This window comes from Pleurodeles waltl, chromosome 10 (genome assembly GCF_031143425.1).
Source record: "Pleurodeles waltl isolate 20211129_DDA chromosome 10, aPleWal1.hap1.20221129, whole genome shotgun sequence".
Taxonomy (NCBI): Eukaryota; Metazoa; Chordata; class Amphibia; order Caudata; family Salamandridae; genus Pleurodeles; species Pleurodeles waltl.
In genome coordinates, this window is record NC_090449.1 from 1,010,929,802 (window position 1) to 1,010,948,516 (window position 18,715).

At 42.1% G+C, this 18,715-nt stretch overlaps 1 protein-coding gene across 1 annotated transcript in view; it reads right to left on the bottom strand.

The window, feature by feature from the left end:
* Nucleotides 1-18,715, bottom strand: part of TOPBP1 (DNA topoisomerase II binding protein 1) — a 287,854-nt gene that overhangs the window by 163,093 nt on the left and 106,046 nt on the right. The window contains exons 15-16 of the mRNA XM_069211909.1: nucleotides 15,015-15,188; nucleotides 9,242-9,351 (exon numbers count right to left, since the gene is read on the bottom strand). Coding sequence (XP_069068010.1) covers nucleotides 9,242-9,351; nucleotides 15,015-15,188 — 284 coding nt within the window. The remainder of the gene's footprint in view (nucleotides 1-9,241; nucleotides 9,352-15,014; nucleotides 15,189-18,715) is intronic.

The following is an 18,715-nucleotide window of genomic DNA, read 5'->3' on the forward strand; positions in this document are numbered from 1 at the left end:
ATTAGCAGCCCAACACTCGACATGTGCAGGGTCCTCCAGAGCTTGCTGTACAGGCAAAGCATAGATTTCAGAAAAGTAGGACACCCATCTTTCGGGCTGTATATGCAACCCAATATCATCCTTACCCTTTTTTGAACTGGAGGTCAACAACCGCCAAAAAGAGCTATCATCTTTACTTTGGACTGCTGCAAGCAGTTTCTGCCATGTCTCATTCTCCCAGTCTCTTTTGGCTCGCTTCAGGGCATTAGCATACCTACAACGAGCCTCTTTAATAGCCGCATGCGTAGAATTTTTAACAGCCTCTTTTAAGGTGGATCTTGCTCGCGCACAATCCTGATTATACCAGTCCCTGCGAAGGGTGTCAGCGGGTCTCGATTTAAAGGAAGTTTCCTTATAGAAGATACCCTGAAGGGAATCGACCATTTTAGTGTGGATCGCCATAATAGGAATATCCGAGGCTTCTTGATCCTCGTAATCTACAAAGAGTTTGAAAAAAGATGAGTAAATTTCCCCAATCAAGTACGGGTTAAATTCAACCTTTGGCCAGCAGACCCTAGAGCGTCTATGGTTCAAATGAGGGAATGGAACATTAGTAATCCTTAAGTGCTGGACTATTAAAAATGCATGATTAGTCAATACAAGACACAAAGGATTATGATCACTATCCAAGCGAGGTAAAATTTCCATATCAAGTGAACTTGACCATAGCCTAATGTCCAAAAGAATGTAATCAATAGTACTAAAGGAAAGCCCTCGCTTGAAAGTAATGGCTCGCTCTGAGTCAGATTTAGTGCGGCCATTGCATTCTCTCAGGCCATAGTTCAGGCAAAGGGAAGACATCTGGAATGCAACACAGGAAACAGGCGAAAGTACCATTTCTTTAGATTGGGGAATACCCCAATGTTCGTCCTCCTCAGAAGTCAGATTGCTAATGGAGTTGTCCAACACAAAAGAGCAATTAAAATCACCTGCTATAATCAGAAAAACTGAAGGGTCCAAAACGTCTATGTAGTCCGTCAACTGGGAAAGAACAATTGATTCAGACCCACGGGGAACAGATCTAGCATAAATATTCAGAACTATCATTTTAAAGCCAGGACGGAATGTAAGTTGCACACCCAGCAGATCAAAGGAATTAAACTTTATCACAGAGTGATCACATTCTAACTTATTGTTCAATAAAATCATTAAACCTCCTATCTGTCTTCCAAATCCACCAGAGGCAGGTTGGGCAGTAGAGAAATAGGTTGTAAAGCCTTGTAAGGATAACTGTTCTTTGGTCCATGTCTCCTGGAAGAGACAAATATCTTGTTTGTTTACAAGGCTTACCCATTCCGGGTCATCCAGCTTTTGCTTGATTCCTGCTACATTCCAGGACATGATGTTAATTTTAGGAGGTGGAGATATTGACTTTGTTCTCATAAGTGGGGCAGGAGTCGAAATCCCTATAGATTGACACACATCATTTACTGTTTTTGGAAGCACTGTACAGGGGGCAGACAGTCAGTCCAATTCAGAGAGTGAGGGGGAAGGGTTCTCATATTTAGAAGTAACAGAATTAACTGGGGAGGGAATAGCCCCAGCTGCTATAATTCCGGATATACAACATTCTCTGGATAGCGGGGCCCCAGGCGGCTGACTGCTAAGTCTAAGATTCGATACCCTACCAATACATAGTGTGCGTGTCCGTGCATCAAAGGCCAGGAGATCTTTAGCTAGACTATAATCATTGAAGAGAATCGAGATGTAATCAAATTCTGACCCTAACTGGTTATATCTGTGGGCCTCACATATATCAGACCGGATAACAGAGAGACAATTCCTCTGTGAACGAATCCAGTGAATCACTTTGTTAATTAGTGAATCACTCGACTCTCTGTTACCCTGAGGTAGCTTTGGTACCCTAGTTAAATAGATAGTCGCGACTTCCCTCCTCCTTCTAGACCTTTGTTTAGGGACGCGCGTCTGCGATAGTGTCATATGATCAGGATTAGTGACTGGACGGGGACTAACACAGCAGCTTACTACAGAGGATATTCCTCCTGGATTTAACTGAGAAGTTTTTGGACGTGAAATATCTATATCTCCCCGTCCAAAAATTGATCCACCCTTATTTACACCTGATTGTGACATTCGCTCATATGCGGAAGACATGGATTGAGAAACAAACCTACCATTCCTGCCACATGTTGGGGAATTATCATTAATGCACCTAACGGTGTTGTGTGTAGAGGAAGATGTCATTTTGTCACCTATACTGAGGGGACTGGGTTTTGTGGATTCCATCAGAAAATCAGGCGAGGGGACAGACTTATAGGGCACACTACAGTTACAACCAGACTTTTGAACCTGAAGTCCAGCAATTTTGTTCATCAAAGTTACCAATAGACTTTTAATATCATCTAATTTCAGAGAAATAATACCCAACTGGGAAACTTCGTTATTGCCCATCTTTGCATCCAGAGAGTTTTTAACAGAACCTTCTTCGCATAAGGTCTGTAGGTATCCAGGACTTACAGGATTTGAGGCCAAAACCGAAAACCTATTTGAACAAGGAATGGTAATAGGGGGAGGGGACGCGCACCTCACATGGGGTGCATCTTCTTCAGCTAGATGACCATTTATCCCCACCAAGGATGGTGAGGACTCCGGAGGTAAAGGGGTTACACCCTGGGATTGAGGAAAAGGGTGTAAATCAGCTTTAACCTCTATTCTATGTGACTGGGTTTTTTTCTTGAAGAGATCTGGAATCTTTTTGGAAAGAGTGGTATCCGGTCTAGAAGGACCAACAACGGAAGGACTCCTCAATATAGCCTCAACCTCTTCAAACAGTGAATCAATTGCTTTGAATTGCTGTAAATTAGTGGTTGAAGATCCCTCCGTTTTCCCGGCAGAGCGTTTCTTGGGTTTTTTAACCCTAGATTGGGATACTGCTACCTCATCGGCCTTCCTCTTCCCCATGTCGTCTGTCCAGTGGCCTAGTAAAGTAATTTCAACCACAATTGTAAGAAGAAAATAGCCCAGCCCCAAAGCCTACTATCAAGTACAAATGATGTTGTGAGGAAAAGAAGCCCCTGTAAAATAAGAGGTAATAGAAAATTACACCACTAGCGCCAGAGGCCTCTATACCAGAACTAAATATAAAAAGACCATAATTTTAGGGGGGTGGCCCAGCCCAGTCTCCTCCTGGCGATGACGGGCGCAAGAGGGGCCCGCCCTTTGCCCGGGCTTCGCCCGGGCGCCGCCCGCGCGCGTCCCGCGCAGCGGGAGCGCAAAGAAATGTTTAAAGGGCTCCTGCCCTATCAGGTGTCTCCCCTGGTTGATGGCGTTCCCCGCGCAGCGGGAGCGCGAAGAAATGTTTAAAGGGCTCCTGCCCTATCAGCTGTCTCCCCTGGTTGATGGCGTTCCCCGCGCAGCGGGAGCGCGAAGAAATGTTTAAAGGGCTCCTGCCCTATCAGCTGTCTCCCCTGGTTGATGGCGAGGTAATTGTATTTATAGGTTTATTGGATGAAAGCAGAACACCAACTGTGTAGGGCACCTCCTTATCAGGTAGGACACACACATCACAGGTGGAGAGTCATTAAGGAGCCACCAACCAAGATCGCTGTGGAGTTTTTTAGGACCTGTTGTTTCAGATAGGACTTTCCATCTTCTATCACCACTGATAATGGTGTGCAATTTAGGTCTTGACAAATTAAATTTCTGGTCTATAAAGGTTATTGAGCTACACGCGAGCGCCTTTATATGCTTCGTATTGCAACAGCCTTGCTGAAAGGGTCAATAGAAATGTAAACAAGGGTATTCTATCTGCAATGGCAAAGGGTAAGGAGTTAACTCAGGAGAAATGTGTGAACACATCTCACATGACAAGTGGATTTTCTTTGTTTGAACTAAGGAGCCATGGTTCAAACGTACTACTGTAGCGGTCGCAAACTGCACTTGAACTTTTTTTTGCAAACAGTAATTTGTTTTATGAACCAGCCAATGTATTAATAGGTGGCTCGCAAAATAAGGAATCGGCATGGTTGCAGAATGACCTTACTAATTTATAGTATTAGGCATGTCGTTAATTACACCTCCCTCTGATTGGCTACCTTTACAGGATGGTGGCCTGCAAAGGAGATGTTACCATTAACCCTGTTAAAGTATTTTAAAAATGTTTAGTTATTTATTTATTTATTTATTTTTTAAACAGACTGAGTTCCTTAAAGGAAACAGGGCTGCTTTAAAAAAAATAAAAAAACTTTTTTACATTTTGAAAATCTGCAGTGAGAACAGGCAGACCACTGCCTACTCCCCATGAAGCTGCTACCATGATTCTCAAAGGCAAAGGGATCACAAGGGGACTGCTTACCCTTTGGGAATCAGTTTCCAGCCCAATTTAGGAGTCGGTAACTGGTCAATGTTTTGTGACTGGAATTCTGGTCGCAAGCCTTGGATACACAATTTCACGGTTTCTTAATTTGCAAGAGATGCCAAAAATGCATCCCTTCCAAATTGTGAATAGGTATTCATTTCTAAATCCATTTATTGATTCAGAAAACATTTTCAAATCACTAGATGGATTTAGTAAATTAGAAAAGTTTTTACCAGTTACAAACCCTCTGATTTAGCAATTCTGATTGCAAGTGGTAAAAAGCTTTGTACATCTGGCCCGCTATTCCCTTTTCCAATATTAAGCTGTACTGGTAGCTCACTCCTGCAAGATTTGAGATAAAATGTATCACACTGCTTGTCAAAACGTAAACCTCAGAGAAGAGTCTTGTTTTTGACATCCTTGCAAATTTCCATCATATCCTGTGAAAAGTTCTTAGCACTTTTTCTGAACTGCTGCTGCCATGGCACAAAAGGCTTTCAAATAAAGGCTTTCTGTAATTCCAAATCTTCTTATTTCTTGCACAGACTGCCCGTTCTAAGTACTTTTCTGCAACTAGAAGATGCACAGAGATCATGACTAGTGGTCAACTGCCAAAGATGGTCAATCGAAGAATTTCCACTGCTTGGTATCACAATAATATAAGACTGTGACATGGATGACCCAATGTTCGGACTAATTATTGCTAATCTTCATTACAGAGTCCTACTCTGCTCATCAGGATCCTAGTCTCTGTTTCTCACTCTCTACTGTGGGGTCCAACTTCAACCACTGTGGTCCTGCAAACCTAACCTGAGGGTAAATGGTCATATTTATGCTCTCGTAGTAAGGGGGTGGGCCTAATAATTTTTGTCCAATTAAAAATAATAACACAGTGGCCTGTTTTCTCAACATGGCTCACACTCAATGTATGTGCTGTGAAGAGGAAGGGTAAGACAGTATAATGATGACTGCCAGTATAATGTTCATGAATATATGACTGAGAAAATTATATATAACGACTTCACTACACCACATATTGTTGCAAACGATTTTAGACCAATTGGGTTTGGTACTGAAATGTTAAAATACCGATGGTCCAAGATGTATTTAATAAAATCACTAAACCATACCATTTTTGAGTAAAACTATTCAATCAGTCAAATACCTATTCTGGCTAAAATTATCTGTAAAAAGATATCAAACAGTCAGTTAAAATACGTTCAAAATGCAGACACGACAAGCTATACATAGCAACATATACCAGTACTGACCAGTTTATCTAAAAGAAACGACAACTTTAGGGGAATAAAAATGAATTGTCAGGAACCCCCAAAGTTATCCTAATCTTAAGTGTGCGGCTAATGTAACTAATTACCGCATGACAAGCTCGCTTTTCAGACAATGAGAACATTTCAGGCTCAGTCTTGCAGATCTAATATTATAAGAACCTCTAATAGGACGCAGAAATTGAACTCCAGGGACAGAATAAAACCTACAAAAACATAAAATGAATAAGAGATTGCTGGCTATTGTTATCATATCGAGGATAGGACAGTGAACAAAACCAACTTCCTCATACAGGGAAAGCTGCCAGATAGTGAGATGTGGACAACCAGAAACGCGTCAAGGTGAACCTGTGTTCCTGATTAGGGATCCACAACAAATATTATTCGCTATGTTTGGGAGATGGGATTTCTAGATGCTAACAAACAGTATCCATATACAGAGATTTATTTGCCCATTTCAAATCCCTATTTTTCTGAAAAATGGTTCGGATAATAGTTTTTGAATCAACATTGATTTCCCCAGGTGACAGAAACAAGTCTGGGGTGCCCAGTTCTAAAAGTGATTTTTTGTTATAGGCTAACCAAGCAATTTTGGCCCCATGTTCCAATCTAATACAGGGAGTGCAGAATTATTAGGCAAGTTGTATTTTTGAGGATTAATTTTATTATTGAACAACAACCATGTTCTCAATGAACCCAAAAAACTCATTAATATCAAAGCTGAATATTTTTGGAAGTAGTTTTTAGTTTGTTTTTACTTTTAGCTATGTTAGGGGGATATCTGTGTGTGCAGGTGACTATTACTGTGCATAATTATTAGGCAACTTAACAAAAAACAAATATATACCCATTTCAATTATTTATTATTACCAGTGAAACCAATATAACATCTCAACATTCACAAATATACATTTCTGACATTCAAAAACAAAACAAAAACAAATCAGTGACCAATATAGCCACCTTACTTTGCAAGGACACTCAAAAGCCTGCCATCCATGGATTCTGTCAGTGTTTTGATCTGTTCACCGTCAACATTGCGTGCAGCAGCAACCACAGCCTCCCAGACACTGTTCAGAGAGGTGTACTGTTTTCCCTCCTTGTAAATCTCACATTTGATGATGGACCACAGGTTCTCAATGGGGTTCAGATCAGGTGAACAAGGAGGCCATGTCATTAGATTTCCTTCTTTTATACTCTTTCTTGCCAGCCACGCTGTGGAGTACTTGGACGCGTGTGATGGAGCATTGTCCTGCATGAAAATCATGTTTTTCTTGAAGGATGCAGACTTCTTCCTGTACCACTGCTTGAAGAAGGTGTCTTCCAGGAACTGGCAGTAGGACTGGGAGTTGAGCTTGACTCCATCCTCAACCCGAAAAGGCCCCACAAGCTCATCTTTGATGATACCAGCCCAAACCAGTACTCCACCTCCACCTTGCTGGCGTCTGAGTCGGACTGGAGCTCCCTGCCCTTTACCAATCCAGCCACGGGCCCATCCATCTGGCCCATCAAGACTCACTCTCATTTCATCAGTCCATAAAACCTTAGAAAAATCAGTCTTGAGATATTTCTTGGCCCAGTCTTGACGTTTCAGCTTGTGTGTCTTGTTCAGTGGTGGTCGTCTTTCAGCCTTTCTTACCTTGGCCATGTCTCTGAGTATTGCACACCTTGTGCTTTTGGGCACTCCAGTGATGTTGCAGCTCTGAAATATGGCCAAACTGGTGGCAAGTGGCATCGTGGCAGCTGCACGCTTGACTTTTCTCAGTTCATGGGCAGTTATTTTGCGCCTTGGTTTTTCCACACGCTTCTTGCGACCCTGTTGACTATTTTGAATGAAACGCTTGATTGTTCGATGATCACGCTTCAGAAGCTTTGCAATTTTAAGAGTGCTGCATCCCTCTGCAAGATATCTCACTATTTTTGACTTTTCTGAGCCTGTCAAGTCCTTCTTTTGACCCATTTTGCCAAAGGAAAGGAAGTTGCCTAATAATTATGCACACCTGATATAGGGTGTTGATGTCATTAGACCACACCCCTTCTCATTACAGAGATGCACATCACCTAATATGCTTAATTGGTAGTAGGCTTTCGAGCCTATACAGCTTGGAGTAAGACAACATGCATAAAGAGGATGATGTGGTCAAAATACTCATTTGCCTAATAATTCTGCACTCCCTGTACGATCGGGCACGACTTGACTGGAAAATGTTGTGTGCGGGGGAACTCCGAATTTTTGCTCATAGTAGGATGCGCCACATTAATCAAATCTTCTATGTAAGGTAGTCCAACCTCTGTATGCGTTATTATATTGGCAGTACTCTTGGGAACTAAAAAAAAATCTGGCAAGAAACTTGTTCTTAGCAATTTGTAGAGGATCGCTATCTACATACCCCCAGCCTCCAGCTCCATAAGTGCCCAGGGAAAGGCATTTAGACATTTAGAGGGAGATGAGTTCACTCATAGGATTTTGCTTAAGCCTCCTGGCAAATTTAAAAACAGCATCAACCACATTTGTCATCCTGTGCCTTCTCTGGGCCAGAAGCTTATCCCATTTAAAACAAAAGTCCAGTATACTCCCAAGACAGTTAAAATGTGGGACTTTCCTAATGAAAGTCCCATTAGTGGTAAACCTAAGGGAATCAGTTCTTTTGGGTCCGAGGGTCATAACAAAGGTCCCCATTAACTCATTAAAAGCGCCCAACAGCATCTGAAGCCTGTACACAGTCCATGATAAAAGCGCAGCACCGTCTGCATAAAGGAGGACGGGAACCGGTCCATTTGTCAACCCTCAGTGGATCCTTCTCTTTAGCTTGTAGAACTTGCTCAAGGGCATTGATATTAAAAAGGAAAAGGAAGGGGGCTAAGATACAGCCCTGTCTGACCATTTTACAGACTTTAAAAGGAGGGGTATAATCCCCACCTGGAATATACCAGACTTGGACTAAGGTATCCCCATGTAGGCACTTGAGGAATTCAATCAATGTGCTGTTGTACAAGTTATGCTTTATCCCTCCAGTTTGAAAGCCTAAATTGAATGTAGTATGAACCACACTCTTGGTGGGGGTAAGGGTATCAAGGTCTTTTGAGTGGGTTGCTATCACAATGCACTGTTTTATTGTACTTCTGTAACAGCAATTGAGTAAGTGTGAATCTTAATTCTGAGAAATGTTTCATCCCCTGCAAACCACATAAAAACCAATATGTCAATTCTTGATTAATATTTATTTGTTCAGTATATGTCCATAACCTAATAATCTGTGTCGTTTAACATTTTCTGGCTCTATAAAGTTATGTTTGCTTTTACAATGAACGGTAAATAGAATAAAAAGATGTATACCAGTTATAGAGTTCTAGATTATTTGAAACAACGTGTGTACATTATATGCTTTTCAATAACATGTTAATTCACTGCGCTGTATTTTATCTCTATCATTGCTCTTCTACAATGACAGTTCAGTAAGTGCTAAGGTTTTAAAGGTATTTTAAACCTAATAAAATTGAATTTATTAGATACTAAGTTCAAGGTTTACATATTTGATCCATAGTGGATACTACGACAAGTACAATATCGAAAATCAATCTCAGTGGTGATTTGTACCTGTAATCTGCTCCAAGAGAGGCTGCAACGCCATTCAGCTCACCCTGCTTCTTGCTTAACTTTTTACTGACACAAATTACAACGTTAGCAAGAGGACCTGGGTCTTCTTCCTATTTAGATAAAGAGAACATCAAATTAATGATAGCAAACTGTCTTTATACTACAGCGTTAAGGTGAGGACATTCTTACTTTCTATGATTTATTTGCAAAGCATAAGGGTTTAAAGTTGGTTCTGCAGGATGTGCCTCACTTCCTGCTGCTCTCAGTAAATGCGGAAAGAGGATAAAATTGTTATTTCAAATTAAGTCTTACAAAATAGTTCCATGGATGAATATATAAACCACATTGAATAATTAGTCAAATGCCAGCAAAATCAATCCTACATCCAAACTGTTAAACTTCACTAAGCATTATTTGATATAGTTACTCTGCATCACCCATGCCCTCTTAATGTTACAGTATCAAAGGTTAGAAATGTTCTGAGCCTATCTTGAATTTGATATATACAATTTGCAAACAATAACAGTAAATGCTTGTTGTATGCTGGTGACCAAGTAGAATTTCTGTCCTTAATATGACATACAATTTTGACAGATTTGACACTTACAGAATCTACATCAAGGTCTATGCCACTTAAAAGATCCTTGGGCTGATGAACAGTCGATTGGGCTAAATTCCTTCCCTAGGTTTCCTTCCAAGGGACTAGTTTTGACATGTTACAGGCAGCGGAAGAAAGTTGGGAGATTCCTAGTGCACAGTGTGTGTACAGCTGCAGAAATTACACATAAACATACCTTGGAATTAACTCTTGTAAGCGATAAGAAACCAGAACATCTTGTTCTTCCACTATGTGTCCTTTTTATCCGTGAACAATATGCTGATGTACCCACTGTACACTTTCTTGCAAAGCTCTGTTGTCATAAGCAATCTGCAAGGGTATATTACCTGCTTCCAGTGCTCCTACTACCAGCACCTGCCACTGTTAAAGCTTCCAGACAGAGACTGTCATTGCATGCTTTGCATTGCCAAGCTTTCTCTCTTACTGAAGCAGTAAGTGTTCCACCGGAAGCAGAGATATGGCTTTCTATACTGTAGCAATTTTTGCCCAAAATCCTCAGTCTTTCGCCTTACTTCCTATAATTCTGCCCTATGCTTGTGAGCTTCAGTTCCTGTCCTTCAGTTTTGCTCCTCTTCAGCCTAATGTCCATTCTTTTCTATAGATGTACGAAGCATTTAGTCTTTTGGTTTCCTTACTTACGTCACAGTGTTTTAGTTCTTTACACCTTTGTTGCAGTGCTTCAGTTACCTGTGCATGTACTTTGTTCTTCAGTGACCAGTCTCTTCCTAAATTACTTTAACTGCTAACTGCTCACTTAAATGCTTCCTGGCACTGGAAGTCAAGGAAATGAGGGTAAAGTAAGGAGCAGGGGGTTAGCAGAAGATGAATGCCCACAGGCTCATCCGATATCGAATGTAGCCCCAAAAGACCAAAATACTAGAGTGAGGGCATTTCAGGGCTCTTGGACCAGCATTCTGAATGCCACGCCAGTGCATCACGTCCATTTATATTAACAGCCCTGGAAAATACTTAGTCAATCTAATGGTCCTATGCATAACATCATCACCAAGTCTGTCAAAGGCAAGGCCCGTTTCTTTAAGGACAGAATTGTACAACAAGGGACCTAAAGCAGGATGCTGTGCTTCATTGGAGGGCAGAGGGTGCCAGGCGAGCTGAAATGGCAAGATTGAATCACATCCCAGCTGAATGGAAATTTTCCACAGTTGCTGTAAATTTGACACCTAGTAAGCAGGGGCTCACAGGCCGCATTGCAATTATATAACAGGGAGAGAACACAAGCAACCACAACAAAGTCAAGAATGGAAATGGGTAAGAAAGGAAGAATCTTTCGAAGAGGTGTGAACTTTAGAAAGCCTGAAAATACACTACATGCACCCGATCTTAAAAAGAATGTTATTGGTTGAAAAAGATACCCTTTTTTGTTTTACTTTATGTTGTTGGGTTTGGCAAAGACTCCAACAAGTTCAAATTAGCTGACCAGCAGGAGGTGCCATTCATTGCTTCTGTCCACTTCATTTCCTCTCTAATTCAATTACCAGGCTAATCTCTTGAGCTTCAGACTCTATACAGGAATTAATGGCCCTGGGTTGCTTAATTATGCTGTGCAATTCAGCTTCTTTTCTTTCAGCGAACCCTCCCTCAGGCAGCTCCCTTGCTCAAACTGTGTGGCATGTAAAAATAAACATGCAATAAAAAAGGGGCAAGCAACTCACTAGGGAGACTGGGATGCACACATCTGAATTTATATAAGATACCATTGCTGAACTGCTACAAATACAGGTAAGTAACTGTAGGAAAGTACCATCTTGCCTGGCATGTTACCCCATATTTCACTGTATGTATGTTGTTTTAGCCCTTGTGTCACTGGGATCCTGCCAGGCAGGACCCAGTGCTCATACTATGTGCCCTGTATGTGTTCCCTGTGTGGTGCCTAACTGTATCAATGATGATCTGCTAACCAGAAACTCACTGTTTATGCTCTCTCTGCTTTCTAAATTTGTCACTCTAGGCTAGTGACTAAATTTACCAATTCTCATTGGCACACTGATACAGCCATATAATTCCCTTGTATATGGTACTGAGGTACCCAGGGTATTGGGGTTCCAGGAGATCCCTATGGGCTACAGCATTTCTTTTGCCAACCATAGGGAGCTCAGACAATTCTTACATAGGCCTGCCACTGCAGCCTGTGTGAAATAACGTCCACATTATTTCACAGCCATTTTCCACTGCACATAAGTAACTTATAAGTCACCTATATGTCTAACCTTCACCTGGTGAAGGTTGGGTGCCAAGTTACTTAGTGTGTCGGCACCCTGGCACTAGCCAAGGTGCCCCCACATCGTTCAGGGCAAATTCCCCGGACTTTTTGAGTGCGGGGACACCATTACACGTGTGCACTATACATAGGTCACTACCTATGTATAGCGTCACAATGGTAACTCCAAACATGGCCATGTAACATGTCTAAGATCATGGAATTGTCACCTCCGGTATTGGGGGGACAATCACATGATCCCCCGGGTCTCTAGCACAGAACCCTGGTACTGCCAAACTGCCTTTCCGGGGTTTCCACTGCAGCTGCTGCTGCCAACCCCTCAGACAGGTTTCTGCCCTCCTGGGGTCCAGGCAGCCCTGGCCCAGGAAGGCAGAACAAAGAATTTCCTCTGAGAGAGGGTGTTGCACCCTCTCCCTTTGGAAATAGGTGTGAAGGGCTGGGGAGGAGTAGCCTCCCCCAGCTTCTGGAAATGCTTTGATGGGCACAGATGGTGCCCATCTCTGCATGAGCCAGTCTACACCGGTTCAGGGATCCCCCAGCCCTGCTCTGGCACGAAATTGGACACAGGAAAGGGGAGTGACCACTCCCCTGACCAGTACCTCCCAGGGGAGGAGCCCAGAGCTCCTCCAGTGTGTCCCAGACATCTGCCATCTTGGAAACAGAGGTGTTGGGGGCACACTGGACTGCTCTGAGTGGCCAGTGCCAGCAGGTGACGTCAGAGACCCCCTCTGATAGGCTCTTACCTTTCTTGGTAGCCAATCCTCCTTTCTTGGTAGCCAAACCTCCTTTTCTGGCTATTTAGGGTCTCTGCTTTGGGGAATTCGTGAGATAACGAATGCAACCAGAGTTCCTCTGCATCTCCCTGTTCGACTTCTACCAAGGATCGACCGCTGACTGCTCCAGGACGCCTGCAAAACTGCAACAAAGGAGCAAGAATGACTACCAGCAACATTGTAGCGCCTCATCCTGCCGGCTTTCTCGACTGTTTCCTGTTGGTGCATGCTCTGGGGGTCGCCTGCCTTCACCCTGCACCAGAAGCACAGAAGAAATCTCCTGTGGGTCGATGGAATCTTCCCCCTGCTAACGCAGGCACCAAAAGACTATAATCACTGGTCCTCTGGGTCCCCTCTCAGCCTGACAAGCGTGGTCCCTGGAACACAGGAACTCTACCCAAGTGACTCCCACAGTCCAGTGGCCCTTCAGTCCAAGTTTGGTGGAGGTAAGTCCTTGCCTCCCCACGCTAGACTGCAAACCTGTGTACTGCATGATTTGCAGCTGCTCCGGCTTCTGTGCACTCTTCCAGGATTTCCTTTGTGCATAGCCTAGCTGGGTCCCCAGCACTCTGTCCTGCAGTGCTCAACCCGTTGAGTTGGCCTCCGACGTCGTGAGACCCTCTTTTGTAACTCTGCGTGGACTCCGGTTCACAAATCTTCTAAGTGCCTGTTCAAGTACTTCTGTGGGTGCTGCCTGCTTCTGTGAGGGCTCTCTGAGTTGCTGAGCACCCCTCTGTCTCCTCCTCCAAGAGGCGACATCCTGGTCCTTCCTGGTCCTCAGCAGCACCTAAAACCTCTACCGCGACCCTTGCAGCTAGCAAGGCTTGTTCGCGGTATTTCTGCGTGGGAACACTTCTGCAACCTTCATCGCGACGTGGGACATCTTCCTTCCAAAGGAGAAGTTCCTAGTCCTCTTCTTTCTTGCAGAATTCGAAGCTTCTTCCATCCGGAGGCAGCTTCCTTGCACCTTCATCCGGGGTTTCCTGGGCTCCTGCCCCCCCTGGACACTGTCGTGACTATTGGACTTGGTCCCCTTGCTTTGCAGGTCCTCAGGTCCAGAAATCCGCTTTCAGTGCACTGCTGGTGTTTGTTGTTCTTGCAGAATCCCCCTATCATGACTATTGTGCTCTTTTAGGGTAGTAGGTGTACTTTACTCCTACTTTTCGGGGTTTTGGGGTGGGGTATCTTGGACACCCTGACTGTTTTCTTACAGTCCCAGTGACCCTCTACAAGCTTCCATAAGTCTGGGGTCCATTCGTGATTCGCATTCCACTTTTGGAGTATATGGTTTGTGTTGCCCCTAGACCTATGCTTGCCTATTGCAACCTATTGTAATTCTACACTGTTTCCATTACTTTTCTGACTCTTACTTACCTATTTTTGGTTTGTGTACATACAACTTGTGTATATTACTTACCTTCTTACTGAGGGTACTCACTGAGATACTTGTGGCATATTGTCATAAAAATAAAGTACCTTTATTTTTAGTAACTCTGTGTATTGTGTTTTATTTTGATATTGTGCATATGATATACGTGGTATAGTAGGAGCTTTGCATGTCTCCTAGTTCAGCCTAAGATGCTTTGCCATAGCTACCTTCTATCAGCCTAAGCTGCTAGAAACACCTATATTCTACTAATAAGGGATAACTGGACCTGGTACAAGGTGTAAGTACCTTTGGTACCACTACCAGACAGGCCAGCCTCCTACATTAACTCACTATTCTTTAACAGATGCAGATGATGTTTGAACTAAATATCAAGCAGGACTACCCAAGAGGTGGTGGAAGGATTGCTGCGTGAGCATGAAAGGTTGCCTAACCCACTAAAATATCTGCCTTTAATTTCAACATCTAGACAGTAGTGCTCGAAAGGCAGAGATGACCATCAGATAGCCACCTTGCCAGACTTACTGAACTTTCAGACTGAAGGTGGCAAAAAAAATAGAAGATTGTATGAATGAGAGAAATAAAGAGGACTGGAACAATTCACAACTAGGCATTACATACAAAAGATACAGTTACGTGTGCTGGCTTTAGCAAATTAATAAGCAAATTAATTAGCAGCGTATTTATCGCAGTTGAAATCGAGTGGGAACCTGAACCTTAATACATATTTCAGAAAACTCTGCAATTTAACTTACCTTTTCTTTCTCTGGGGCTTTCAGCATAGGACTGGCAGAGAGGGCAGCTGCATTACGGGTGCTATTTGCTAAAGCAACTTTCATATTTCTGCCAATGACTTCTGACAGGGGTGTGCTCAAGCTCCCTGTTCGTGGTTGAGGGCCCCCAGGGGTTTGTAAAGCTGCAAGAGCATCCTACCAAAAAAAGAAGACACGGCTTAATATTACTACTTCATTGTTACTTTTTGCAGAGTATACTTTGACATTTGTGTAATGCTATTTTTTAAGCTGTGCATTTGTGTAATGTTATTTGTGTAAATGCTATTCAGCTCCACTAAATCCTCCACCCACAGCGCTGTCTGGAGCCCAGTAAGACACTGAATTGCCTTAAGTGTGCCTGTGCACGAGTAGCACTACGCCTTTGATGGTAGATCACACGATTACACAGAGTTTCTGGGAAGGATACATTAGTCTAAGTCCAGCCACGCTGCTAAAAACAAAGCAAAACTGTAAGCCATTGAACCATTAGCATTTTTACTCCATTCTAGTTGCTTTAATCTTAGCAAACTGATTAATGTGAAATACACACAGCAAATGTGACCGATTTCAAATGGTGGTGGCAGCATTCCACAATTAAGATGTATATTGTACAGCATCTATGTATTACTTTAATCTTTGTGATCCAGGGAGGACTGTATTTTATAGGAAGTAATCTCAAAGAGAGAAGGCAAGAGGCTAGGGAGAAGGGCAAAAGGTTAACTGTTTAAACAATCAACTTAACAGTTTAAAGGGGTGGGTAATGGAAAGACGTGTACAGCCCCAGCTTCCAACTTAACCACCAACTGTCAAAATAGTAAGGTTAAGGGCCTTATTTAGAGTTTTGTGGGTGGAATACTCTGCTACGAAGGTGGCGGTAGTCTTGTAATTTGCCACAGATTCCTTTCTCTTTAAGATAACTTTGAAAGTATCCCCATTTTATGTTCTAAATGTTTAAATTACACCAAACATGTTTGTATCTAATGGGAGATAAGGAGGTCGTTGCACTGGGGAGTTTTAGAGTTACTTTTCTTTCAGGAGTTAAGGACTGCATGATGTGTTGCACTCTTAATATCCCTAACCACAATTCCACTGTCCCTTCATATGTATGATGGCCCTGAATTATCAAATAATCCTACAATTCTACAGAATTCTTTTCAAATGATCTCGTATTCTACTTGGTTTTTATCTTACTTTGTGCGTTGAAGAACCCTTAATGCAAGAAAGACTGTAATAAAGGGTCCCATTTGCAAACGTCACATCACAGTTCTGGTAATATTACTTTTTGACTCTACAACGCATGCCTATTTACATATACTTTGATAACTTACCAAGTTGCAGGTTTATTTTATATAGACCTCTTCCATAAAATTGGTGGCAGTCTACTAATACCGCACAGCCAATTCGCCTAGTTCATGCTTTATAGCTCAGTCTTTCACAACCAAAATAAGACATCAAAGGGTATCAAACGCAAATGATTTATCAACATGAGAGACATTATATATATCTACACCCTGGACGTTATATCTACCAAGGAGCTAATCTTCATCCATCGAAACTGAGAAGTCAGCTCAACAACTTGGGCATTGTTGTGCTCCTATATTCCAATTCAAGCTTCCTCTAACCTTTGCTATGCTTCACAACTTACAAAAAAGCTATGTACATCATTGTGTTTCTCCAACACTTTTACAGACTGATTGGATTTAAGGGTTACCTTTGGCATGCTAAAAATCCTGGGCAATTTCTACACAAAAGTGTAGAAGGAATGACATTTAGCACTATAGACTATTCACCTTTCTACCTTGTCCACAAAATTGGATGGGCCCCCAGCTTTGTTTCCTTTTCCTTAGAGGCCCTTATGAATTGTAAATCACAAGTGTGCTAGTTAGCTACATGTCGAGGAAAGGATGGTTCACATGTGAATCTATGGAAAATACCATAGCAGGAGTACTGTGATTCAAGGAACGCATTTTTTCCCTTTCGCACTGTATCATTTATAGAGACTAAAACTATGAACAGAATTAGTAGGGTTAAAAATAGGCCTGGGTAAAATTTAAATTACACCGGCATCATTTGCTTACTTCCGGGAATATCTGTGCTTGTTACATGAAATTCCGCCATTATGCCACTTTGCGTAATTAGTGTGACTACATAGCAAAGGTTCCAGGTGAAGGGGTATCAAAACATTATTTTGAAATAACAAGTAATAAGACAAAAAAACACTATAATCATTTTCCTATCAAAAATTAAACACAACAAGAATTCAACAAAACAAGGTACCCACAAAGCTGTTTTTAAAGAACGTAATATATTAATATTACTTCAGCAAACAGAAACAATATACAAATAAAGAACTTAAAGATAAAACAGTGCTCAAGTGATCACACAGTGAGTACACATTGAATAGTACATAGTGTGTTAAAAGCAAGGACCGACAATAGAATATTGTACTTTTTTAGCAAATGCATCAGTCTAAACCATATTTGAAATGAAGGGATAGAACCCCATCCAATTGTCAGAACAGCCAACAGCATTTCGACCCAAAAGAGTAACAGAGTCATGATCAGGCCAAATAAACTTAATGAGCAAAAGTGTAGTTAATTACTGAAAGAGACAAACTGAAACACCAGAACCAAGTCCACAAACTATCGACCCATCGAGAACTCATAGTAAATGAAACTCTGTAGAGCCACAGGACCAAAGCAGCAGAGTATCAGACTGCAAAACACTAGTTTAAGCTGTAACTTTCTTGACAGCTTTCTCGCTCAGTTAATATCAAACATCAGTTAATATCAAACATCCGCATCAGAGGCTGACCTCTCAAAACTGAGGAAAGCGTCTGACTAATTATGCACCGTCCACTGTAAAATTTGACAGCGAATGGCAAGTTCACAATGAAAATTTACTGCTAACTGACAGGAAAAACAAAATGCGAGCAGCTGTCGATCATGGTACACTTGTTTAAATGCATTCTCATGTTAAAAATTAATGCACAAATGCATTTTACACTAAAATATAGAGTAAAATGATGGATTTGCATTGCACTTAATTATGCATAATTTCACATCATTTTGCCATAATTTCATTTAATTAAGCAAAAGCAAGTTCTGCACACTCCTACTTTAAAGTCTCTTGTGGCAACATAAACTATACCAAAAACATTCAGTTAATGCGCTCTGACTTGGCATTTTCTTGTCAGTGGACTTGTACCTTGAGCCAACCAGGTGGTGTCCAAGTGCGGTCTCAGATTGCCCCACATAACAAGCTTGTAGACTCTGAAAGAGGTACTCCACATCTCCCACCTACAGAAGAAGCCGTAGCACCGCTATCATGCTATGGAGAGACAGAAAGTTGGTGACAGCTGATGGCAGGGGAACGAGCCTCTTTGGCCCCGTGCTAAAATCCAATCAGTCATCTGAATATGTCTGAGACCAAATGGGATCCTCGTGTTGCGCTGGGAATGCTCCGGATATTTTGAGGAAACGATATGTCTTTTGCCCATTTCGGAGCACAACAACAAAAGTGAGTCAACCTCATGGTCCAACTAATATATGTGAAGGTCGTCCTGATTTCTTTTACTATGTTGTTTAACTCAACAAAATATCTAAGATCAACTATCTAGGGTTGAGTGCTTCCCAAGCACAAGAATATGCAGGACTGAGACCTGCAGCAAGTCCCTCGTGAAT